Source organism: Betta splendens, chromosome 12, assembly GCF_900634795.4.
Source record: "Betta splendens chromosome 12, fBetSpl5.4, whole genome shotgun sequence".
NCBI lineage: Eukaryota > Metazoa > Chordata > Actinopteri > Anabantiformes > Osphronemidae > Betta > Betta splendens.
The window spans coordinates 6,190,040-6,216,132 of record NC_040892.2 but is presented as its reverse complement, the minus strand read 5'-3'; the positions used below and the strand labels follow the sequence as shown (position 1 = coordinate 6,216,132).

The following is a 26,093-nucleotide window of genomic DNA, read 5'->3' as shown; positions in this document are numbered from 1 at the left end:
ATCTGACAACAAAAGGCCAGAGCAAGCAGGAGATATCCACACTAATTACATTAGAGTCGGGGGAAGATTGCCACGTGCGATCAAGCGATTTGGCCGCTCTCGATAAATCCGAGCCCGCGTCCCGGAGTCCGAGCTGTCACCAGGCGTCGGCCTGAATACGAGCAGAACATGCATTTAGAACAAATGTGTTACTGGCAGTAACGTCACCCTGTTCTTTCTTCCCAGTCCTCGACCGGTCGAGGCAGATGGACACCAGTCTCATCACATCCAGACCACACTGTGGAGCTCCAGGTGCGTCAGGCGCCCGAAACCGCCCTCAATAAAGCGAAGCCGGCGCCTCCGCGCGCGCCCGTCGTCGCCCTCGCGACTGTTAAAAGCTTTCAGTCGACACAAAGGTGTTGTTTGCGTTCGCGCAGGTGTGCGTCTGCGGCGACGGGCGCGGGCGTCTGCAGCTGTCACAATGAGATGTCAATATTTATGACGCGCCGCGCGCTACGTGCCACGCGTGAACCCTCTCCTCCTTCAGACATCTGCTTCAGACACGAAATCAAACACTGTGAAGAGGAACTCGAACGCCGGCGGAATCAAATTAACTCTAGGTGATCATTTCATTTCCCTTTGAACGCTCCGGAGGGCGGCTCCTCGCGCTTTTGTTTACCCGGACCGTCTCACCTTGAAGGTGCCCCGTGCACCCACAGTCACGCGGGGGAGGATTAAGGCTCCCAATCAGGGGTAATGAGCAAGAAGCACAATGAGTGCTCCTCTTTCTCACTCCACAAGCACATTTTTTTGCCAGCAGTCTGGGGATTAAACCATCAATCTTCAGTGGACGAGCTCCACTCGCTCCAATCACACGTTTAGCGCAGTGCGATCGCTGATTTTTTTATTTTTTTTAAAGATTAGGGACAAAACTACTGTACAGTAAGAAGATACACAGCTGTAAATTCATCAACATATGTCTGTTTCGCTGCCCGACATGCTGCTGCATATTCTCTCTCATTATCTTGATTGGTGCATGTAATCTCTCCTCTTCCTCTTGGATCTCGGTCTTCTGGGCGTCGCGCCACCGGCTTCACTTTGACGGAAAAAGTTCCCGCAGCACTTTGTTCATCCTGATGCGTTTCTCCCCTCCTCATCTGTGATCCGACAACTCAGTTCTCCAATATTGTGTTCTTGGTGTCTTATTTACTTAGGTCTCTGCCTCATCCACTCGTGTTGGAGCTCTTCTTTACTTTTCCCAAACACTGAAGCAACCTGTTGCTTTCAAAAAATCTTCTCAATTGCTCAATATGGGCGGGTGTGTAGTTCAGTTTCAGTGTGTGTGTGTGTGTGTGTGTGTCTCCACTTGCAAATGTGCTAAAACTATATTTCTGGGGCTGCAGCTTTAATAATGTGCTAAAGCCCTACCAGGCTCAGGCATCTACATGCCCCCCCCCCCCCCCCCCCTTTGCTATTGGTGATTAAAATATCATCATAGCCTAAATTAGCACTTCATTAGCAAAACCAGTCATTGCACAATGGAGCGACAAGCACTCTCGGCAAACAAAAATACACACACTGCTTTAACAAATAAGGGAGCGGAACATGAAATGGAAAGTCTAAATGATTAAAGGGATGTGGAAACAAAGTATCATACGCATAATAAGATTCAAAAAGTGCCCAGAGCTGGGGAATTCGAGTCTTCACAGTAGAATACATAAATAATGAGTTGGTACGCAGAGGAGGAAAATATAATGTGAAAATGAAACGGAGGGAGATGTGTAGATAGAGTTAGAGGGAGAAAGAGAATGCTGAGGACAGTAAGAGTTGCTGTCAAGTGGAAAATGGGAAAGTGAAGGCGTGAGACGTCTCCACTGCTGGCTCCAGCCGTGCATATTCCTCCAGCGGCGGCCGGGGCCCAGTCCGCAGCCTGCCACCGAGCCCATCAGCCTTTGGCCGCGTCCTAATCACTGCTTAATTATTTAGTCTCAACAACTAGTCTCGAGCGTGCTTTGTTTTCTGTTTCATTGTAATCCTATTGCACATGTTTATTCTCTCCTCTGCTGTCTGGAGTGGGAAAAAACAAACAAAGCCCACTTTTCTTTTTTTTTTTTTTTTTTTTTTTTGTTTCTCCGTGTTGAAATTACATGGTTTGCCAAGAGCAATAAGAGCAGCGAGTGCTCCCCATAGTCGACAGTTAGAGTTAGAATCTTCCTTAATTTGGCCCACATTTCTCTTCCACATGATAAAGGTTGGTGCCGCTCATTATACTTTATAATATAGCTGATCTTTAGAGACCCAGATATATTATCTCCAGATAATTGAAATAAAAACCGAAGTAAACTGTTTGGCAAAAGATTTAGAGTCTTTAAATCACTCTCCACCTACTACTTTAGTAACTGTACATTATGTAGCCTTGGTTCAGTAAATAGATGGTATTTGCATACACTGAGGTAATATAGTGCTTTTAGTAAAATACCCACTCCGACTTCCCTTACTGGGTCTCGCATGCATGAAAGTTTCAACCTACAGAGAGAAGTGAAGCAGCAGTTTTCTCCCCCTTGTGATTCATCGTTGATTTATGCTTGAACACTCTGCACCACAGTGCTCATAATAATGCATTTGTGCTGTCCAAACCACCTGACTCTCGCTTAGTATTCTGCACTTTTTTATCCCTAACAATGCACTAAAGGTACAATAACGGTTTCCTTTGCTGTTTGTACCAAGCTTTAAGTGGCGGCAACACAACAATCTAGAAGAACAATCTATGGATTTGTAGACATTCAGGATGTCTTTAAAGATCTCAACCTTTTTTATTTTTGGAATGGTCATGTTTTATCCTTAGAATGTTAGATTGTAGTTTGAAGGATTTAATCCAACTCGTCTCATTCCTTCATTCCCTTCAGAGACATTTCTGGCTCGAGCTGATTGTGTCGAGGCAGTCATCGGTATTTATGATGCATGTGTGCGTCTATGGACGGAGATCCTGTGAGGCAGATCTCCAGCCGTCGAGCATTTTCCCCTGTTAGAGATTCTCCAAGGATATTCAGAAGCGCTGGTCGATTCTCGAGGGAGGCTTGTTTTCAAAGAAGCCTTCGAACCCCTGAATCGGCTTCGTTCTCTTGCTGTGATGAAACGTGCGCCTCCGTCCTACGTGTTGCAGCAGATGGACAATTAGAAGTATGGTACACGCGTGCTGAGCGCCTTCCCACACACTGGCTGCAGCATGGCCACATGTGGTGAGGTACCTGTAACACCATTCATTGAGCGCGTCAGCAGAAAACTTGCAGTATTTTCCCGGTAAACCAATCGCAACAGGTTAGAAACTGTTTGGACACAACAACATTACGCCTTCAGGAGACTTTATGAAAAATAAAAGCAGGGACTGAATCTAGTCGTTGCTGAAACACGGCACAGCTGCTTATTCATTCACATCAACTGGTAGGAACAGATTTTTGATGTTTAATTAAAATGTGACTCTCCATAAATAAAATGGGCTCAAATCTCAGTAATCGCAGCGTGTTTGTGCGGTGCTAAGGTTCGTCTCCGGGTCTGGACGCGTCCCATCTCCAACGAAAATGAGTTTGCTTCTTATAAGCGTATGCGAAAACCTGCAATGGTGTCATCTTCATTCATCTGCTTCTGACCCTCCCTCCCACTCCAAAAAAAAAAAAAAAAAAACGCCCTCATGACTGATGGACCTGCTGGCTATTTGGACATCTGTCTTCTCCTTCATAGCCTTGGCAGGGAGAGGTCTGGGTACAGTGTGACAGGCTTGGGCGACGGCGTGTACTAACACCGGGGAGAAACATCTCTGTGGCTAAGCCTTAGAGATCAGCCATTAGTAGGGTGTCAATCTAGCCTCCGCTAACAGTCTTATGGGCAGCGAGGAGGTAGAATCTGCCCATGGCTTCCAACAAGGAGGAGATTTGAGATCATTACAGTCCAGATAAATTTAGCTCCTGTGAGGGCATTATGTCTTGGCGGGAGCAGAATATGGCACAATTATTGTAGTTATGTGGATAATGGCGTCGGAATAAAAGTGTATTTTTACTTGACAGTGGTAGGGCTGCGAGCTGACATTAAGGAACACATGCTAACCATTAATTAGCCGCTGAGTGGCGTCAGCGCTGGCACATTCCTGCTGAATTCCCCCACTTCAGGTCACCGAGGAAGCTGATGCTCACGCGTCGGCAATGAAAACAGTTATTCTAACGAGTGAAACACGATTTTTAACAACTTGACGACAGCACACACCTGATGCAGTTCCCTGGTTTCATTTTAGGTTGTTTATTTTATTCCCCACTAATGACGAGAAACTTTTCCTATGACGCCATGTCAAATTAGTGTATTTTTAGCGTCTTCCATGTCAAACTATTCAACCCTGACTATTCTTTACCTTTTTACTCACTTCTGAGCTACAGTACATGACTCTGAAGCCAGTACATACTGTACTTCTAGATTATTTCCTATACTGCAAATTTATACTGGATATTTTTTACAGCTGAAATGGAAAAAAAGTGTTATTTAGCAACAAAAGCCTCTAAGAACTAGAATATTCAGATGCTAAACAAACCTGTGATGATTACTTTTGTTTACGTGGCCAAACACCGTCGCAAAGGTACTGAAGTGTAAGATTCCCACTGTTCAGCTTGTGAACAGACTGGTGGGAAATGTTGTGAAAGTCCTAAGTAAATGAGGTGAATGTAAAAAATGGGTCGAAATAGGAAGTTAAGAAAAAAAACTGTCTACATTGTTTTGGCTGAAAATCCCTTGTCTGCACACAGACCTTGATTTAATGTGTCTGTAAGGTGGAGAATCAAAACAACGCATCACCTCATTTTATCTCTAACATCTGCTATGCCAAATGTCCAAGAAATCTGTTTTCTTACCCGTCCCCTGTAATTACCAGCAATCCAAAAACAAATACGAACGCTCCAAATGGGAAGCGGGGAGCGTCTCATTTGTGGAAACTTGTTTGAAACGCGTTCGGTGGCCTTGACTTGAACGCACGCTATGAAATAGACATCAGATCGGTTTTCAAATATTATTCAGACGTTCAGACGTTGTGACTTCCTGTTTCTTCTGCAAACTAATTCCCCTTTTGCACACGGACACATTTAAAACTCGCGTCCTTTCCGGTATTCTGCTTGCCAACACGCAAAGAGCAGAACTGTCAGGCATGTCGACCCAGTGCGGCGGTGGGATTAATGGTCCACTACGGCTTTCGTGACGAAAAAATTTACAGCGCTTTATCCCCAGTAGTTCTGCTCCAGCAGGAGCAACACATAAGACGTCTGGTATCAAGAAATCTCTGTGATGTGCTCGGTTGCTTTGGTCCTTTTTGAAAAAAGATGACAGACAGACAGAGTATGCAAGCGGAGCTCGCAAGTCTCACTGAACATCTGCCTGTACTTTTATACTGACCCATGTACTCATCGTCTGACTCTAAATGTGTTCCAGGGGGCATTTAAGCAACCACAACAGTGTTGCCTGCAGAGTTTATTTATTCATGTTGTGGACAGGCTGCTACATTTAAGGCGCTCAAGGTTGGGGGCTCAATGTTCCACCAGCATGTGATATTAATCTGTTGGTGGATGGGTAAAAAAAAAAAAATTTAATATGTATTTGGAGATGCATTTACACCAGTGACTCCAGTAAATCTGAATGTGCTGATGACCACAGTTGGAGGGAACGTTTCAAATTAAATTCTACAACCGGTAGAATTAGGGAAATGGTACAACTCCAATGATCCCTGGAGAATTTTATGTCCACTATCGCGAAAGCAACTTGTCATGTGTCACCTCGGCTTCGGAGCTAATGACTGGGTAATGACACCATTTATCCATTTAGCCTCATTGAGCTCTACGCAACGCTGATCGCGCCAGGTGCTCTGCCCATTGGTGGATGCTTCAAGTGGACCATTGGAGAGGTAGTGAGTTGCAAAGCCGCCAGTGCCCAAAATCAATTGAAAAGTTACCTTTTCCACATGACTGGACTCTGACCTACAATCTAATATTTCAGTGTGGAAATGGATTTTGGGGATTTTCATTCAAAGGCTCCTAATAATTTCAGATCGCTGTATGGCACCAAAATGGTTTTTACTATATTTTATTATGTTGGTCAATGCAGCTGTATGTGGATATTCACTGTGAAGCAGACCTCACCATTATAAGACACTGGATCAACCTAATTGTCCTTAGGGATTATGTCAGAATAATTAAGGTTACACTATGTTGAGTCATCAACTTTTAAACTGTTGGCAGGAACTGAAATGTTAACATTACGCTGATATAAACCACCTAGAACAAATCTTATTTTACCTTTTGAGTTTACAATTGGTTGAGTAAGCGTTTGTCATGTTGAAGTAAATGAAGCCATTTGCAGTGACTAAGCTTCTAACACAGTAGTATCATGGATATCACTAAGCAGCAAATGGATGATGTATGATTCATCGGTTGCTTAAATTATTCAGTGTATCCATATAATTTTTATGTGCAACAGATCACATTCCATTATAATATGAGAAGTTATAATATATTTATACATAAGCTACGTATGGGCTTGAAAACAAGACAAATCAAATAAAATATTAGGCTGTAAGGAATGTAGATGTCCTGATCAACCAGGGGGATGTGGTTTAATGTCTAATTACATTATGTCTGGGTTGTTTTTATTTTAGGAAAGGTGGAATAACTTAAGAGTATATAACAGGAATGCCAAGAGGTTCAGAGCTCACCCTAAACAAAAATATGAATATCACACTGACAGACAATCTGTCTCAGTAAAGTTAACTTTCGAGCTTTTGCACCGCGGAGTTCTGGAGTTTTGTACCTTCAGAACCGCGGACAGCGACCGGCAGACTTTAACTTGAGCTGAGTTTCAGCACCATGGACAGCCGCCACCAGGGACCATCTCGCAGGTACAGCGCCACTCCACAGTCTCCTCCGACAACGGAGTTACATTGCGGATCATTCGCCGCCGAGTTGACATTACCACAGCATCATAGTCACGTTGTATTGTATGCAAAGTACACAGCCTGCACGTGGGATCCTGTGGCACATCTAGAGCTCGATGCCTCCTCACGTTCCCCGTGTTCTTCCACGCAGTCGATCTGCGTGTAGACACCCAGGTTTCTCCTCCCGTGTGATTTGCTACGCGTCGGTAAAACCCTCGATGTTGGCCGACACACAGTGAAAGATGTAAATATTTACTTATGAGCAGTGACAAGTCACGACGCGGCTTCGTATCCTCGTCCACCCTCGGCCCCCTCGCCTTCCGCCTCATACAGTCCGGACCCACCCCTTACTGTCTGCCATGACCGTCCTCTACAATGCAAGACTGTATTCTTTGTACCTCCCCTTTCTCACCCTCAGTCTGTGCATCCCAGCCTCCCTTCCTAGATATCCACCCCACACCTCTCCACCCGCAAACAGCTCCTACGGTGAGAAAAAGAGAACAGAATAGTTTCAAACACGTCGGCATAAATCTCCCACCCAGGGCTCCCTTTTTTCTCCGTTTCCCCTCCTCCTGGCGGACTTCATGACTTTACTCCTCTGCGCGCCGGTGCCCGAGACCACGCCGAAAAGAAGGATTTCTCTCCTTTGAGCATGAAAAGGATTGCCAAATCATCCGCAATCCAACACCGCCGCCCGAGCCACCAGCATGAACACTGGATACATATGCTCCAGCAGAAGTTGTTGGGTAGAGAACTAACACATCTCGGACCACAAATACAGCGAGGGGAGAGTCAGTTTTAGGTAAGTACGGCTCGGACCGCTCAAAAACACGGAGGTATCTTATATATTTATATATATTTCTGTGTATGAGTGACCACGAGGTAGTGGATGGGGGAGGCAGGGCTATATTGTGGCACAATTATGGCGATGTTGCGTGGTCAGCGTGCTACCGAGGTGGCCGGTGGCATCCTTTTCAGGATGGAGGCGACGCGTTCTTATTCTTACTAAATGACGGCCGCGCGGATGCCGCTTCTCTCTGCTCGGGTCGACTGGGACTATTAAAACCGATGCCACGCGTCGGTCTGGCGCAAAAGCAGCCTCTCCGAACATTATGCACTTGAGTTGTTCTCTCGACGGTGTGCGCTCGGCTGCATTCATTCCGGCTGCACTTTGAGAGAGGCGGCGTCTCGTACAGAGGGGATGCGGCGGACGTGCGGATGTAAACGAGCATCAAACACTGGGAGAAGCAGTGGGATCAGGCTTATTTGTTGTGTGTGTGTGTGGGGGGGGGGGTGTCGTGGCTGAAGCGACTGGCATCACAGGGGTGAAGGTGTATTAGTAGGCCCGCAGAACACCGTGCTGTCGGCGTCACTGTTTGGATCCACGCAAATTCCGCTTTCAGTCCAGTCGTGGATTTCCTTTCGCATCCACGCTGAGCGGCTCGTCCCGGGGACCGTGGAAACTCAAAGTCACCCCCCCCCCCCGTCTTGGACGGACGCCGCGTGCGGGACGAGGTTTCCGCTGTGATCCCCGTTATCATAATCGCGCGTGCGGATCAATTACACCTCGTGGCGAATTCTGTGAAAGCCGCGAAGAACACAGTGGGTGGAATCTGTGTGTTTGTGTGTACGTGCCGATCCGGCTCGTACGTGGCCCCGGGCGCATGAGAGTGCGCGTGCACGAGAGCAGGGCAAGCACGTACACGCTTGTTATGAGTGTGTGTGTGTGTGTGTGTGTGTCACCAGTGAGGCAAAGTTGCCGTTCCGTGGTCCCTGAAGTTGCTGTGATTGCTGTTCCACCGACTAACAGCGAGGGGAGCTCATGCTCTTTTACACTGGGTGTCATTATGTGGCTAAAGGCAAGATAACTGTGTGTGATACTGATACCAACTCTATGAAATTAGAGAAGCGGCATCTGTTTGAAATTGGACCGGAAGCATTTATCTGCACTTTTTTTGTGTTTTGTTTGTCATTGTTCCTTTTTTTGGGGGGGAAGTGGGTCTAATTAGCTACATTCATGTAGAATTAAAAATATCCAGAAGAAAAGCACTTTGTGAGTCCATGGTTGTCAGGTTTGCGCTGTAATTTCATTTAATTAAAAGTGAACGGGCGGCAGCGAACAAAGCGGGATCTCAGACTCAACTCAAACGTTGTTTTGCTCCACCTTTAAAGAGCTGCGAGTGATCCCACAGAATTCCAAGTTAAGCTCCAGTGTTCGAAATCACCGCCGCGTTGATAACAAGTCAATACGCGCCGCGGCGGGCGCCGCTGTTCCGCCCCCGTCTCCGCGCGTGCGGTGCGGAAAATTGCACTGGCAGCGGAAATTGCAGGGAGGAAAGCCGCCTTGTGCCTCGTTCAGTCTCGTGGCCTTTTCTGCGGCACAACGCTGGTGAGATGTAATCACTTTGCGAAGGGAAATCATTTCCACGCGGCGCTGCCAAAACCCAGAATGCCAACGGTGGCTTAAAGCTAAACTTGTGTCAATGCTTTCGATGACCCAGTGCTGATGAAGCGTTCAAGTTCTGAGTAGAGAACATTGGACGGTCGAAGATCAAGCAGAGAAACCATAATTGGAAGAAATCCATGTGTTTTATTAGCAGAATCCACCTCTCCCCCTCATTCTCTCACATAAAGTCTCTCTTCCTTTATGTCTCTTTGTTCCCGATACTTCTATTGGCAACTCATTGTTATTATGTAGGTGTGGGCTGCATCTGTAGTGGTCAAAAGGCTGCTTCCCAGGAGGTTTGGAGGAAAAAACAGAAAAGCTCAGCCTTTATTGGAGACAAACAACAGGGTCACATAACGACGTGTGACAAAGTCTCACAGAAGTTGAGGCGCGTTCGCAGCGTTTCTGAAAGGCGGCCGAGCGGCGTGACCTCCACCAGGGGCCGTCTGACCTACGAGCGGCCGCTTTGAGTCCCACACGTGTTTAACCCCGCTCCTACAGTCGACTGTTCAAAGAATTCACAGCCCTCGGGCTCGTAATTAGAGGCTCGGTAGCTAATTATAAGTAGTTAATTGCATGCGGGCGCACCATAAAATTTAAACCGTGTAAAGTGTTGATTAACAATTCCAGGAAGAAATTTTCTTTTCTTTTTGTTTTTGTTTACAAGAGCCCCTCAGTTCGACGCACGGTTGTGTTGAGAGGGTTTTGTGCAGGAGCATTTTAATATTCATAGCTGGATTTATTGCAGTTCACCATCTTTACCGGTTACCGGAGACGTGAAATTCGGGCTCGGTATGAAGCCTCGGAGGAGCTAAGGAAAATAATCACGACAGGGACAATTTTATTGTTATAAACTATTTAGGAATTCAGCACACATAATTTCTCATCTGAATGCCGCGGCCTGTTTCTGTTGCATCCGTCTTTCTTTTTTTCCTACTCACAGCAGGGGGGCCCACAGGCTGAACGCTGGTGAGGCAACATAAGCACCATTTTGGAATCAAAAAATGAACCGCACATCAGAAGCTGACAGACAAACCAACAGAAATCTGTCACTTATTAGTCAAATATAAATTCACTCAGTTCCAGAAAGCAGAGTCTGTTGTGACTAGATTATATAACTACAGTATATAAGGACAATTAAGCATTGAATAGACTTTCTGCTTGTGTTTCCTCTGGTCACAGAAGACAAGTGCAAATTTGAGCAACACCAGAACCTGCTTATTTGCTTAACACACTAGCACCTCTGCAAACTGTGCATCTTGACCTAACATTTAGCGGTTGCCAAGGAGGAGGCGCTGGATGGAAAAGTGATGCTAAATTGAGCCTCTACAAACCTGACCCCTGTGTCATTAAGCACTGCCAGGGAGTTGTGTTATTACTCCTTTAAAATCTAACTCTGACAAGACAGTGGTAACTACAGCGATTTGTCTCGCCTGACACCGCATTGGACCCGGGCTTGATGATGGCGCTGCTTATATATTTATCTGAATTTCCTGCTTTGTGTTACTGCGAGTAGGAAAATGGAGAGAGATGTTTTGATTTGCTGTGGTCTCTCACATCACCGAACAACGGAGGTCTGCACTGGCCAGGGATTACAAATAGAACATTTAACTTAATTTGGCTCACTGTTGCCTCTCATGTTCTCTCCAGCAATATAATTTGATCTGTTCCAGACTAGAAGATGTGTCTGAGGTATTTTAGACAACATGCAGCCATTCTAGGTTTAAAATACCTCACAGCTCTAATTTATACGGAGATGAACTGTGGCTCTGAAGATTTGGTATTAGAAATTTTGTTGGGGGTATTTTTTTACCACCTGCTGTTTCATATTTTTGTGGTAAGATCATAAGAAATTGGGGCATTAGCTGAATATGTCTTGTGTTGTAGTCAAACATTGTCCAGAGTCACTCCCATGTAAAACGCAGATGTTAAAGTAAATAATTCCCACCATTGCTTCAAGTCACACACTTGTTCCAGTTTAGAAACGTAGGATACTACTCGTGTGAGCGTGTCAGCCGTGTGCCTGCTGGCACCAAAAGCCATATTTTAAGATTAAAACAATCACGGGGAAATAATCTTTTGGAAAAATCTTAATTAGGCATCTCACAGAGAAGGTTTTAATCTTTGCAATCTGCCTATTGCTGACAAGCAAGCGAGACGCGCTCCCTGCTGGAACATTTTGGCTTCCCCTAATTATACTTTAAGTATAAAAGGAACGTTTTTTTAAAACATTTCACATAACTGAGGTTCAGCACGCGAGGCCTGGATGGAGATGAGAAGCTGCTATTTTCAGCAAACACAGCATGTCCCAATTCTGAAAAATTAAACAGCGGAGCCGTCATTTGGGAGAGAGCGGAGATTCATAGACTGACCCGTGACCGGCGCGATGCTGGTGAGTCAATGCACTTTTGGCCCGTGCCAAATGGCTCAGCATCGCTGACCTATTTTGCAGCTCAGGGCAGCACACAATGCAGCCAGTAAATGATCAGATTTGAATATTCAAATTAGACTGAAAAAAAAGCAGTAAATACTTTCTTATCTGGCTTAACTAAGCGATTTGGGCTTAATTATAACATTTTACCCCTGGATCAGCACATGCATACTGTTTTTACCCATCACTGACTAATTCTGACATGACTTGTGATCTAATTCCTAAGTGAGTCTGTGCCATGACACTAATTATTAATGGCTGCACACACAAACTAGCAAACTTCGTTTGCCCAAATATTCTTAAAATTTCTTTAAATATTATTACGTTCAGTTTGATTCACCTCTTTACCTGTTACCAGTTACAGAAAAGTCATGAACGCGATCTCCCTGAGAGCAGAACTCTCCACTAAATAAATGATGAATTTGACTTAATAAAACAGTCCAACATGCTTTTATGTTTTATGGTTCATAGTTATTGGTCTCCATCACTGCCGCAAGGTGTAAAACAGCAGCTTCTTCTCCTTTTTTAATCATAAACCCTTCTATGAAACGATGCCTCATCCGTTTGTGCTGTGAACTGTGTGGTTGCCTTCAGTTGCTGAGCAAACCAAATCCTTAATGATACATCAGCTACTATTTAGCATCAGTATCAGTCAACATGTGCAGGTGTTTCAAGTACGAACCACTCATGAGCGTAGTTACTGTAGGAGCAGTGGCTAATCAGCACAGAAACAGCCTCAGCGCTGTTAAAGCCATTGTGCCTCTGACTCCAGAAGTTGCTCATGGAAGTACCTGACCCAGCACTTTCCCAGAAGTACCAACCTATAGATTTTACAGTGCGTGACCTTGGCTGTGCCTGCGAACGCACGTGTGTCTCTTGTGCTTTCAGCATCTGACTGGCTGGTGAAGAAGGTTGCTTCTGTTATTAGGCAGACTTTTAAACGTATGTATTCTTCAGAGGTCAGAGGTCGCACCATTGCAGCCTGACCCTTGCCCGTCGTAGCTTTGAGATCAGGTGGAATCCGTGTTGAGGGTAATTCCAACATGTGATCCCATGGGTGAGCAGCTAATGCTGCCTTTGCTGCCCATGCGCCGCATCATGTTAAATATAAACCTAAACAAACGCTGAGGGGCACTGAAACCCATGCATATCTGTGATCCTGTGACACTACCTTCAGGGGGGTTGCTATGGTAACTCATAACCTTGTATCATGTCTTTAGCTGCTGTTCTTGTACTTGGCCGGCTTAAATTCTATTTGTCATCCTTGCAGTCATTATTTTTTAATTTGCCCGATGAATGAATGAGCCTCATAATGAGCCATCTTTTCACCAGATGTGAATTCACTGCTACAGTTGGATTTTCATGACTGCTTGTGTTTAAAGGCAAATTTACTCTGGGAGGCTGTAATATTGTTCTGGACGTTATTCAATATGATCTAAACTAGCCTCAGGTTGAAGAATATGATTAAATGATAATAAATCAAATATTATTTAGCTTCTAGGCATCTATGTGTTGCTGTTATTGCTGGGCCTCAAATTAGTCTTTATGTTTTGGTGAATATTTTAAATTCTCTTTATGAATAGATTTCAACTAAAACTTTGCGCATAAAATGGAAACAACCACATTCTCCCTTTGTATTGTGTAAGCGGCTTTATAAGTGCTATAGTTATTTACAGCTCACACAAACTGAAAGGAGCCATTAGAAGTAGAAATTAATAAGAGATGGGTTTGTGTGGCTTCTAGTCTTTGATGTTCTTGGATCAAATCAGAAAAATAGTCAAAATGTATTCATGACTTTCAAATCATAAAAAAAACAAAACCACATGTATTATTAGTATTATTATAAATTCGTATTTGAAATCTAGATTTTCACCGTTTCCTGAATCCATCCACCAGAACAGTTTTACATGGTACTCAACACTCAGGTCAGACTGTTTTGAACTGGAAATGCACGCTCACATGGCTGCTCTTCCTTTCATTGTCACATATTCCCCAGCTCTGTGGCACATGACATAAAATCAATAGCACTGAAGAGGGTCAGCGCAGGAAGAAGAAGCATCTTCATCTCGAATTCAAAACTCTATTGCCCATGTGCTGTACTGTAAGTGCTATTTAGGTGAGTCAGGCTTCTGTGTCTGATTTCAGAACTACTGTATGACGACCATCGTTGCTGATCATTCAGCTTGTTAGACTTTTTCATTCCACCTAATCACTCAGCTTATCTCAGCTTCACCCAGCTCCGAGTTGCTCCCTATGAAGGCATTTGAGAATACTAATAAACAATGGCGGTGGGTCGCCACCTGGCAACCCATTAGGGCTGCTCGGTGACGGGAAGCGAGCGAGCCAGCTGGCCGGCGCCGTCGCCGGCGCCAGCTGCCGTCGCTTACGCCGCGTCGCCTTCGCTGGGGACCGTCATCCTGCGCAGGTCCTAACCCCGACGGGCCGCGGCGGCGGCGGGACGCGCGCCGTATGCTCCCGAGCAGCTCAGCCGTGCTACGACGGCGTAGTCGAGTGCCTGCGAGTCCCGCTTCAAGGAGGCGACGATTGGAGGGCGAAGAAAAGCTCCAGGCCAGTCAATTGGCCCTGAATTGCCCGAACTTAACTGCAATATCAGCAGTGGGGAAAAAGTGGCTGGCGTGGTCAACTTTTTCCTCAGCTTAACTTGCTCAGCCCCTCACATTGACACCAGGGCCAGGTGGATGGGGAGGAAGCGGGAGAGGAGACAGTGTGCTCGATTTATCAGTAATTATGGAGTGCTATTTTCTCTGTCTCCCGTCTATGTCTGCCCTGGGAAGCAGTAGCCATTCTTTAATCTTGACACCCGGTGATCATGTAACACAAGGAAGTGCCTATTAGAGGTGGGGAGGGACTGGAAGGGGGGGGGGGCGCTCCCCCGCTCCTCTTTTAGGGGAGTTTGGGAGATGGTGGGTGTGTGGATACGTGGGGGAGGGAACGGGCCTGACAAGATGGAGCTGGAGGCAGCGAGGACGATCACGAGGACGAGTTTCTCCACCTAAGTGGGGTTAAGAGCAGCTTTTTCTTCTTAGACAAAAAAAAAAGACTTGCCAAAGGACAAATGCGCTAATTTGATTTTGTAGATGAACTAAAACAACTGTAATAATGTGAAATTCAGTAAAGTGGAGCAGGTCTTTTATTCTGCTCCCTCCGGGCCCGAGTTTCACAGACTCAAACACAATCAAGAACATGTCGAGAGTAATTATATCGCGCTTTAGGATGATTGTGTATAAGATAACATAATCTGCAGATGGAGACGCCGGCGAGGCCAAATGTTGTTTCGCTGCCTCTTTTGGGTTTTGTTTAAACCGACAGTGCGTCGAGCAGCAAGAGTCAGACAGCCGTGAACATAAATGGACACATTTCACTCTACATCATCACATATTCCCGCTCCATATGCGAGGAATAACACATCAAAATATTTCCGATTTGATTCACTCTGCAACACCTCGGTGGGCGACACACTTGTTGCCTCCCATCAAAATAGCACAGGAATCGGGAAATGCGCATCGGTGGAGTCTCTTAACATGAATAATTTGTTTTCTCAGTCGAGTGCGAGGCCACCAGCGTCGTGCCAAGCTGGCACCTCGCTCCATTAACACCCCTCTCCCTTATTTTAGCAGAAACAGGAAGTCAGCAGGTGCCAGGATTATTCCCATCCAGCCCCTGTACGTCGTTCTCCACCCTCCCCAGTGTTTGAACTATGAATGGCAAATCGGCCCACGGTGGTCCCATTTGTTACACCGCGACGCTGCCGTGGCGCCGCAAACCCCGCGAAACCCGCCCGAGCGCCAGACAGGGAGCTGATTTGTGTTGCCGTCAGAACCGAACTGCTGGCAGCGAGTTGGCGAGCGCACTGTAAATACAGCAGCTCATATATGATTCAGGCCGCCGCGCGGCGAACATGCTCGCCCATGTCTTGATTCCCAGCGAATTAATTATGGATCAGAAGCCACAGGACGGCGATGGGCATCGCGCGGGCTCTGGTGTTAGCATAACGCTATTCTTTCATTTTGTGTCGCTTGTTGGGATTTGGGATGTGCTTTGAGTGTGTTGTGCGTCGCGCGCAGTCAGAAGGTGTTTGATTTAACTCTTGGCCCCGGTCCTCGTGGTGCTCCACTGTTTTGTGTGTTTGCCACAGCTTCTTGTTGCTCCCTGTGATTCTGAAGCAGCGCTAGCAAAGCTCTTGGCAGCGCACTTCACCGAGGAACCGCGGCCCGATCCCGGGGTCGGCCGCGGTGCCACGGACTCAAAGCAGATTAAAGCATCAAGGATAAAGTGTGTATTCTTACGTAAAACATGAAACACTTCAAGTGTGTGTTTGTGCTGTATTTTTTAAAAAAAATTTTATTGATGCTGTATCGCTGCTAACTCGACCACATGAAAAACATACTGTAGATGTGCAAAGTGTGTCATGGTTTGCAAAGACTGACTTCTAGGGGACAAGCACTAGTGCACGTTTACATGCACACGCACGCACACACACGCACGCACGCACACACACACACACACACACACACACACACACACACACACACACACACACACACACACACACACACACACTCGCCTCCTCTCCAAAGACCTTTGTGCTGATGGAGGTGGTGTTGTTTGTTTTAATGATGGAGAGGCCGGTCCAGGTGAGGCTGCAGCCCGAGCAGCATCCTCCCCGGCGTTTGTGCGCACTCAGCACACCACCATGACACCAATGTAGGACAGGGGGAAGAGGCAGAGCTGCGTCTTCAAGTTACAGCGGTGAGCAGAAAAAAGTGCACTGGTGGTAGCGTGCGCCTGGATAACACTGCGGCTCCATCCGAGGAGCGGATCACGTCCAAAAGAGAAATGGATACTGACACGGGATTATAGTCTGGCTCAGCATTGATGAAAGAAAGGAAAGGAAATGTACTTGTGCTTTGATGCTGGTGAACCGACGCTCTCTCGTTACAAGGCTTTATCACAAGGCTTTTATCACGGTAATTGAGATTAGCAAAGGTTTAATAAGGAAGACTACTTCATTTTGGATTCTTTCACCTCCAGGCTACTCTTTCATTCATTACTCCTTTTTAAGCCCCACCTCTTGTCTAGCATCCTTCCATTGCCACCTCCCTTCATTATCCTATCAGTTTAAAATTCAAGAGGCAGACTCCTCTTAGTTCATCATCCAATCAAGTAAGCTTAAAATTCACTCCTCTCCCTGCCACATGGGAGCTAATCATTAATCAGCGTGCTCTTTATTAACCCATTTAGCTACTTCTGAGGCTCGCTGCCTCCCAGTGACTTCGCTGGCCTTTTTGCCACTAACAAAAACAAGCTCATCAGGGGTTGTACCAGACTCACGGCGCTCACTAAAACTCAGCCTAGCAAGACAGAGCTCTGTCACAAAAGAGGAAATGGATTAGCGAAGCTTATTTCCAGACCTAACAAAGATGGCTCTCTCAGTGGGAGCCTCGCTTACTCATACTTGCTCTAAACAGCCGATATGCCAAGCAATCAGTCCTTGAGTTATAGTGGAAACCAGTTTAGCTAAACCCAACTCTAGTAATTGGACATAAACCCAACTAACTTTGTTGTGGGTCTTTGCTCCTCTGCTGTTCACCAGTTGTGTTTTTGCCTTTTCCCAGTATTTGATTCTCTTTTTCATTATAGGTTTTTAGAAATGTGCAGTCTTCCTCCTTTAAACACAAACATTAGCAGAGAACCTCAGAACGTTGCCCCTGTTCTCGTGTGGCTCATAGCGTCAGCGGAGAAAAATTGGCCTGTAAATTATTAAGCGTGTGTTGAGGTTTTCATGTGGCAGACCATAACCACAGGTGACTTGAATCCCTGTATTAGGACATGCATTTTACATGGCGCCGTTCTCTTCTCGTCTTAGACCAAGAAGGAGGCCATGGAAACACGGAGGCACAGGCAATGAAAATGCTAGCCTCGTGGCAAAAGCCTCTGAGCTATGACCAAAAAAAAAAAAAAACGAGGACAACCTAGAGGAGGAGTACAGCGACAGGGAAAGAATTTCAAAGGCAAGAGGTCAAGAGCACTCTATTTTCATTGTTAACATGGGGAATAGGTGCAGCTTGGTTCCTACAACCCATATCAAGGGCACATTTTTGCAAAAGATAACCTCCCAAGAAGAGGAGACAGAACATAGTGCGGGAAAAAAAGAGCTTTCCTCAGCAGAAATTCACAATCCTTTTAGTCATATCAGGCCTGGAAATGTCTGCTCAGGATGCCTTTGTGCACGCAGATCAATGTGCCGTGTGACTGCATGGGTGCGTGTGAGCGTGCTGGTGTGTAGGAGAGTAGTGGAGCGCTTCCTCCGTCACACCGTGAAGCCACTGACTGGGTGAAAGTCGTGAGAGAGATGTGTTTGAATGACCACATTATAATCTGCAATAAAACTGCTAAAAATATCCCAAATGCTTCACGTAATGTAAGTCCCGCTCTCCTACACGAGTCTTTGTGCGACTGTGTGATCAACACAAATGCAGGCGACTCAGAGTAGGTCAGTACATGAAGTACCGGAGCTGAGCAAGCACTCCCAGAATCCTGACGTCCTGACACAACGCATACGTAATGTGGAGCAGTTTAGCTTCGCAATGCTTAATCTGCAATGAACTGAGATGGGGACGACTCTTTTTATTTTTTTTATTTCCACCATCTGCTCCGTGTCTCTGCAGATTTTGCTGATTTATGGAACCCACTGAATCTGAGCTCCGCCGCCCCACTCTCCTCCCTTCGCCGGGAATTTATGGCTTTGAATTAGGAACAATAGAAGAAGTGACCGCCGCCTTAACACCCCCACGCTCCTTCTGGAGAGCAAGGCGGTTGGTCAGACAGGGGAGACTCTCAAATACGAAGGATGAGCGATTTGTCACTCGGGCTGTTTAAAAATCTGTGTGTGGTGGTGGTGGTGGGGGTTGTGTCAGTAAATACAGGCCTTGCATTGGGTGAACAAAAATAAGCTACTGCAGCTGGACAACACCTCTAACGCCTGCGGTACCGACCTCAGAGAGGGCAGCAGCTGTTATGTGTTACTGTCGGACCCCCCCCCCCCCCCCCCCCCCACTCCTCTCCACAAACCCCTGAAAAGTGTATTGTTGTCATGAAAAAGATTAGGTGACACAGCATTACACCCAGAAATGTGCTGGCAAAACATTTTCCTTTCGTTTTTGTTATTTTTATTGCGCCGGCTTTTTTCCACCGCGTACCTGTACAGTATAAACATCTATCAGTGGAAACAGTGTGACGGCCGTTGGGAGTGCGGGTGTGGAGGGACAGGGTGGGGAGAAACACATTGTTCTGCCGGGGCTCCGTCGTGCGCACACGCTGATAAAATCCGGGATGAGGAAACGACTTACATTTCTTTTCCCTGCCAGAGTCCTGCACCTCAGATACCGAAATAGAATGAGGAAATCAAGCCCTCACCCAGATAAGGTGCTATTTCCCTTCACATCTTTCTAAAATAAAATGCAGCGCCGCAATCCAATTGCGGTCGCATAGTTGCTCCGCAACAACTCATCACACCTTTCCCCGTGGCACTGATGGTGAGATTTGAATAAAATGTTACAGACACAGGAAATAATGGCAAATCAGTCACACGGGGAAGACAATAAGGTGGAGTTTGCACTGATGAAGGTGCAGATTTATTAAATGCGTTTTTATTTTGCTCCGTGCACAGATTGCACAGTAGAGTGTGCATGCAGACACTTCAGCCGGAGCAGGGCACCACCTCGGGTGTATTTATAGTATACTCATCTTACAGACGTTTGTATTATATGCACTCTTCAAGAGTGAAATCAATAACGACTCCCTCGGAGACATTTTCTCCCCGTTCATCCCGTTCTTTGGTCTAGACCTTCTGAGTCTAGTCGGTGGAAACCATACAGGGGATAACATCACTTGACATTTACATGCGGCAGCAAGAAAGGAGTGCAGCGCGAGCGGCGTCATTTACATCCTCCCAGCAACTCCTGTTTAGCCTCTGATTCATGTCGGGAGGTCCTCCGGGTGCATTTTGAGTGAGACCAGCTGAGGGAGAGGAATTTGCTCTGGCAGGGTTTTTTTTCCTCGCCTCTAATCTTGCACTCCATCAGTGGAGCCTTAGAACAAAAGGCCGGCTCATTTCGCCCCATTTCATTTGCCCGTGCAGCGCCTTCAGTGACGAAGGTGAGCGGCAACGCGTTCAAAACAAAGATCCTGCAAGGTAAATCGAAGGGACGCAGTCGGCGGCTTCTCATCAATAAAACCACCAGTAATTAGAGAAAGCACTTGAAAGCCAATTTGCAGGTTGACAAATGATCAATCTTCATCTGTAACGGAGTCACAATAGCATATAGCAGCGGCGGTGGATGCGGTGACGAATGGCACGCCTCGGCGACTCGCTGGCCCATTTTCTCTGGTGAAAGTCTGTGATGCCGGCTGAAGAGGCCGGATCCGTCTGTTGCTCCTATCAGCTCCCAACACCTTCTCGCGCGGCCGATGGGAGCAAACGACTACGCCGGGCGTTTGAAGACAGGGCGTAGCTGAATGTCAGCTCGGCTCCCGCGCTCATTCACGTTAATGAAAAGGTGAGCTCGCCGTTTGAAAACACACGTTCGGCGGAGCCGTTTGGAAATATTAATTCAACTGTCTCAATGTTCTTTATTTCCCTGGAGCCGGATCCCTCCTGAAGCGCAGCTGCGTTTCATTCTCCCGCTTCCCCATCGCGCCGCGTTCGTCCAGAGCCCCTCTACCTTTAGCGCTCCGAAACCTTATTAATTAGTTTGCTTTATGACAGACGCCGTTCTTGTTTAGAAGCATCTCATAAACCGCCCCCGCGTCGCTGCTGCTCGTCGGGGGCCGCTATCAAATAAACCTCACAGCACCGGCCGCGCTCCGCTTCACGTGACGGATGCCGCCTCCCCCTCTCTCTCCTCTCCTCTCCTCTCCTCTTGCATCGATTCCTTCCCCCCTCCCAGAATAGATTTGGACACAATAATTCAGCAGGCAGGTAAATTGGAATAACTCTGACCATTAGTGAATTAGTTTGCTCTTTAATCAGCCATTGATCCCCGCGCTGAGCCGATTGGTTGCTGACCAGCCAGAGAATTTAATTATCAAACGGAGTGTTGCTTGCTCAGCCTTGCTCTCTGAAGGTCAGGGTGCTGCTGCAGTCGGTCTTGTTTTTTTTTTGAAGAAGAAGAAGAAGAAGAAACGCCAGGCCCAAGGCGAGAGATTGGGGATGGGAGAGAATCCAGTACAAATGAAGTTAGCCACAGCCGGCCCTCCCACTCCTATGTTGCTTCCCAGCAATTGCAAGTGGCAGGACGTTACCACGCCTTTCCAGACACGGCTGTGGGCTGTGCAATAACGCTTCTCGGGCTGCAGATGACACTAGTTTGGCGAATTTAGACGCAGCCGCTGTCTGATCGCGCTCTGTCGCTCCCTTGCGTCAGTATCACGTAACCCCGTGGCCCTGCTGAGGTTTCATTAAGACGAAATAACTTAAAACAACCCAGAGGAGGGTGGAAATCATTATAATGCTGCCATGCATTCGTAACCCAGCGTCAAAGGCTGTGCTTCATTGGGAAGAGAACATTACCATTAGCGGATGTAGAAAATAAAGGTCGGACATGTGATCAGGTAGATGGATACAGTATAATCTGCTCTGCGTCCCTCCAGAATACCTGCCTCCCGACTAAAGGCTTCATCCCTCCGTGATCCTTCGCCTTCCAGGGATTCCGAATACAAATAAGCAGAACAAGCCTCCTCATTCTTATGAACTTTAGAGAACAAAAGGGGACGTTTAGGGCCCTGCACAGGGGAGCGAGGCATTGATTGGCAAAGCAAGTGACGGGAGCAGAATGGCGATTGAATCCCCCTGAATGAAGGAGAATGGAGGAGGAGTCGCCGCATGAATAAGGCTGTTTAAAAGGAGGATGGAGAAAACAAGCCTCCCTTGTCCCGCCGCGAGATTTTCCCAAAGCAGACATCCTCCTCTTTTTTCCCTGCTCATTCAAGGGTGAATGCGACCCAGTGGCGCGCGTCTCCTCCTCTCCCCGTTTTCGCTAATCCACTCTGCAAATAGCAGCGGCCTGCAAACAGCGGAGGCGCGTTTTCGCCAAACGTTGGCGCGCGCGCGCGTAAGATTAAGGACCCGAGTTATGGTCCCAGTCAAAAGGTGAGCGGGTATTTAGATGAAACAAGCGAGGTGTGCGTTTTTCCACTGTTTCACGAAGACGGGGAAGTGATTTGTCCCGAGCGCGATGAGTCGGATCCCCGCGGGAAAGGGCGACTGTTTGCTCCCTAGCGTCGGCCATTTTCCCATTCTCTCTCACTGCGACGAGCCCCCGCGCGTGCGGTATCGCGCTTCCATCGACAGCGAGGTCAGCGCCGCGCGTCCCTCTCAAGGAAGCCATTTCCTTCCTGGACGTGCCAAAGCCATTTTGGCCGAGCAGCGGGAGCAGCGCGGCCGCCAGCATCCGTCAGCGCTGCTCTGTCTGTGACCTACGCTGACCTTGGTGGAGGTGCGACTCCGGCCGCCGGGGGCCTTCGTGCGTAACAGAGCGCTGGGGCTGAGCTGTCCTTCAAGCCGGACGCATTGGAAGTTCAGCTCCACGTGCAGATAATTAAAGACAACGTGTGTTATAAGAGTTTAATTGGATGTTTTTTGTTTGAATCGTAAAAAATCTAGATGTGCAGTTTGATTGAGGAGCAGCTTACGGTGAATGAGCCACAGCCACATTATTGGTCCGTCCTTGTGACGGCATTGAGCCAGTTCCTCGGTCAGTCCTCAGGTCCTCGCAGGAGCTGGGCAGCAATTATTAACCAAATGTACCCCCCCCCCCCCCTCCTCCTCCAGAGCTGATTCCACATCATCCGCCCTCAGTGGCTGGGGGTTCTGTGTCTGTGTCCAGCTGTGCGGCTCACACGACCTCGTGGAACGTGTTCCGCACAGATTAACATGGAGCAGCACACGGCGTTTCCAGTGTTTCCGTAATATCTTTTCTCTTCATAATAGTTCTCATTATGAAGCAAATGGGATCTTTTAATTGTGAGAGGAGATTTCACATAATGAAAAAGTGATAATGTTATAATGAAAGTGATTTGGCAGAGGTGCTATATTTGACTCGTTCTCCTCTTTCTCACTTTTCAGTGTTTGTACAATCAGAGTCTCATAACTTACAAGTGTCTAGTCAATACACTGGTTATGAAGTGAGCTAGTTTGTTGACTGATGTAAACATACTGTATTAAATCACATCTTGTGGCCATTTATGAGTGGGTTTCTAATCCTAAAATCATGTTTCATGAACCATTGTTATTTTAAGACAGATCTACTCACAGATTTTGGTTACTTCCATTGTCCATTCTGAGCTTATTATTGTCTTACTCTCATCCTGTTGATGTATGAGTGTCAGTTGTCTGTTCACACCTGGTTGATGGAAGGTGTGAGCAGATGTTACTCAGTCCTGATGTGAGTGATAGTTTTATGGAAATGGCAATCAGCAAGCAAAGAATAATTAGACTTTAGATCTGTTCCTACACACATGTATTCAAATGATTCCAGATTCTTCCTTGGGCAGCTACAGTAGGTGAAGTAGTACTTAAATAACAAATACTGAAGTAATTAAAGGCACAGTCACAAACTTGACTGACTAATTAGGCACAAATAGATGTATTTCATATACATTATACATATATTTCAATGCGCCAGTGTGATTAGTTTAACTTTCATAATCAAGTAGTTCATCATGTATTTAACAGGAAAAGATTAGGCCCATTAAATTTTCCCTGCTCTTTTATGATGTGTTATTGTCTAATAAAGCGTGAAAAAGGGGTCTCGTTTGCGTGCAGCAGCTCCTGATAGCGCGCTGCTGGGCGCCGCACGGCCACGGGCCAAAGTTCTTCAATCAAATTACTGATGACAATCGTCCCTTATCAAAAACACAGAGACATCAATTCACTGTCAAGTTCATATTAACATCCACAGACTTTCTGATGTTCTGTGTTTTTTTTTTTTTTTTCATTTTCATTAACCAAGATGAGAAGAGGCTTGTTTTTGTGCGAGGGTGTAATGAAGCTGCAACTTTTTGAGATTAGGGCTCCTTTAACTGGGAACGACTGGAAACGAGACAGTGCTATTATAAGGGGCTATATTATTCTATACATTACATAAAGCAACGTGCATGTAAGTCACACAGTGGGGGGTCTGAGGCGTTTCATCTGACTCTCTTGCTATTAAAATTAAAACCATATGTGGTCTTTATTAGATGTAGATCTCTCTTTAGTGATTAACAACAAAGACCCTTAAAAGATTCATTAGAAGCAAATGAGTCTTATTCTGTATTCTATAAAATAAAGGCAAATTTAATCGAAAAAAACAACAAAATGTTAAACAATTCATGAAGTTGCGAGTCAATAGTTGAAAGTTTCCTTCAGCGGTAATTGACACCACTGGGTAAAGGGAGGCGGTGTTCTTCCACATTAGTGCCTTGGCGTCACAACATATCATGAAGCAGCCTTCTAACCTTGTCAGAACATATTATGACACCAATTAGATAAAAAAAAAAAAAAAAAAAAAAGCCACGCGGCGGAGGATCTACTTCAACAGCGACGCAGCCTGCGCTTTAAAGAACTGCAGGAAGGGGAACGAGCCGTGTCACAATAAAGCGACGATGACAAGGCCGCTGTCTTATTTGTTCGCTACAACACAATTAACCTTACTCCATGACACCGTGTTGCGCTGCTAAAATAGACTTTGTGGTGTAACAGCTCTCCCTTTTTCTCTGTGCTTCTCTCTCCCCTTCTCTCTCCCATCAGGTCTCCACATAATGGAGCAAGAATGAACAGAGAGCGGCTTAAGAAAAAGCATGAACTGGAGGTTTATTGAGGTCATCTGCTTCCTGTTTATATGGGACCATATAACAGTTCAGTCCTCCCGCCAGGACCCGCTGGCCACTGAGCAACATGTCACCAAGCAATATGACTGGCTCATCTCGGACCGCGGACCTTTCCACCACTCTCGGAGCTACCTGTCCTTTGTGGAAAGATTCCGCCAAGGATTTACGACCAGATATAAAATTTATAGGTGAGTTCACGCTGGGGCCCGTGTCCCGACGCCGCTCGCGCTCTCTGTTTCGGCCTATTTTGAGCCTTCTAGTTGCAAAGAGCTGCGTGTCTGTCCTGTTAAATGTGCTGGCGCCATGTTTAGCCGCGGCCGTTCTCCGCTTTTGCGAGCGTCCGAGTGCAAATGTTCAGAAATGATTCATGATTCTGAAGGTGAAAAGATAAAGCGTGTCCTTAAATTATAAAGTTGCATTAGGAGCACTGTATTTTCTGTGTCTCATATCAAAAATCCATGATACCAGCTGTTCTTCTGGACTTTCCATCAACTCTCCCTTGTTTTCTCCTCCTCTCTGGGATAATTACACGCGCGGAGATTCAGCAGTTCCAGCGTGACGTGCATTTTGCTTTGCATCAGGCGTTTTCCCACAGAGGTACATGAAGCGTGAGGTCAGAACGGAGCGCTTTGAGGAGCTTACGTCTGCAGTCCTCTCTCCAGCGTCGCCGAGTCGTTTGCTGCGTTTCTCTGACAGACTTCGGGCCCCGGGTCCCCGCTGGCTTCCGCGCTCGATATTGTCGCGCTGACAGTAAACAACGCATTTGCATAATGTGCAACTTGACGGTGCAAGGACGCCGCGCGGGGACGTGAGTCTCGGAGGCGAGGCGTCCGAGGCCGCAGCCCGTGCAGCCGCGCGGCGGTGATTTACTGGAGGCGAGCGTGCGTTCGCATGTTGGGTGCTGCTGGGAGCGGCGCCGGACCCAGGTGGATCCTGTTGTTTCTCACTCATAACAAACCATTAGTGGCATCAGTATCAACCATCGGCGCTGGATATCCCTTTCCTCTTGACAAGACAATTAAATCCTGCATTAACTCTGAGCAAATTTGGATGCACTGTAATACTCATTAAAAAGGAATCAACAAGGCACATTCACATCTGTCAGACATCTGCTGACCTGTCAGACTAAGCACTATTAATGGTGAAAAGGATGCATGCCCAGTAAACAGTCCGACTCCGTTTTGATTTAAGGCTGTGGGACATTCCTGGGAAGATTCAAATGTTTTCAAGGCTTTTCATCTCCGACTGGGCAAAGGCTTGATTCCAGCGATTAGTGCGTCTCACTTAGAAAGATGGAGGAAATCAGTGACATCAGCTGCTGTAGTGTTTGGCTGGAATGAAATCATACATACCCTTGGTCCTCCTCTGCACATGATTGCCCGGCCGTG

The 26,093-nt window shown here is 46.6% G+C and overlaps 1 protein-coding gene across 2 annotated transcripts in view; it reads left to right on the top strand.

Moving 5' to 3' along the window:
- The first annotated feature begins 7,341 nt into the window (after positions 1–7,341).
- brinp1 (bone morphogenetic protein/retinoic acid inducible neural-specific 1) overlaps positions 7,342–26,093 on the top strand; it is a 69,165-nt gene continuing 50,413 nt past the window's right edge. The window contains exons 1-2 of one of the 2 annotated variants that reach the window (XM_029168374.3): positions 7,342–7,739; positions 24,626–24,893. In XM_029168374.3, coding sequence (XP_029024207.1) covers positions 24,676–24,893 — 218 coding nt within the window. In that variant the 5' untranslated portion in view covers positions 7,342–7,739; positions 24,626–24,675. Of the gene's footprint in view, positions 7,740–24,625; positions 24,894–26,093 lie in introns of those variants that run through there. The other variant, XM_055513307.1, reaches the window with a different exon arrangement.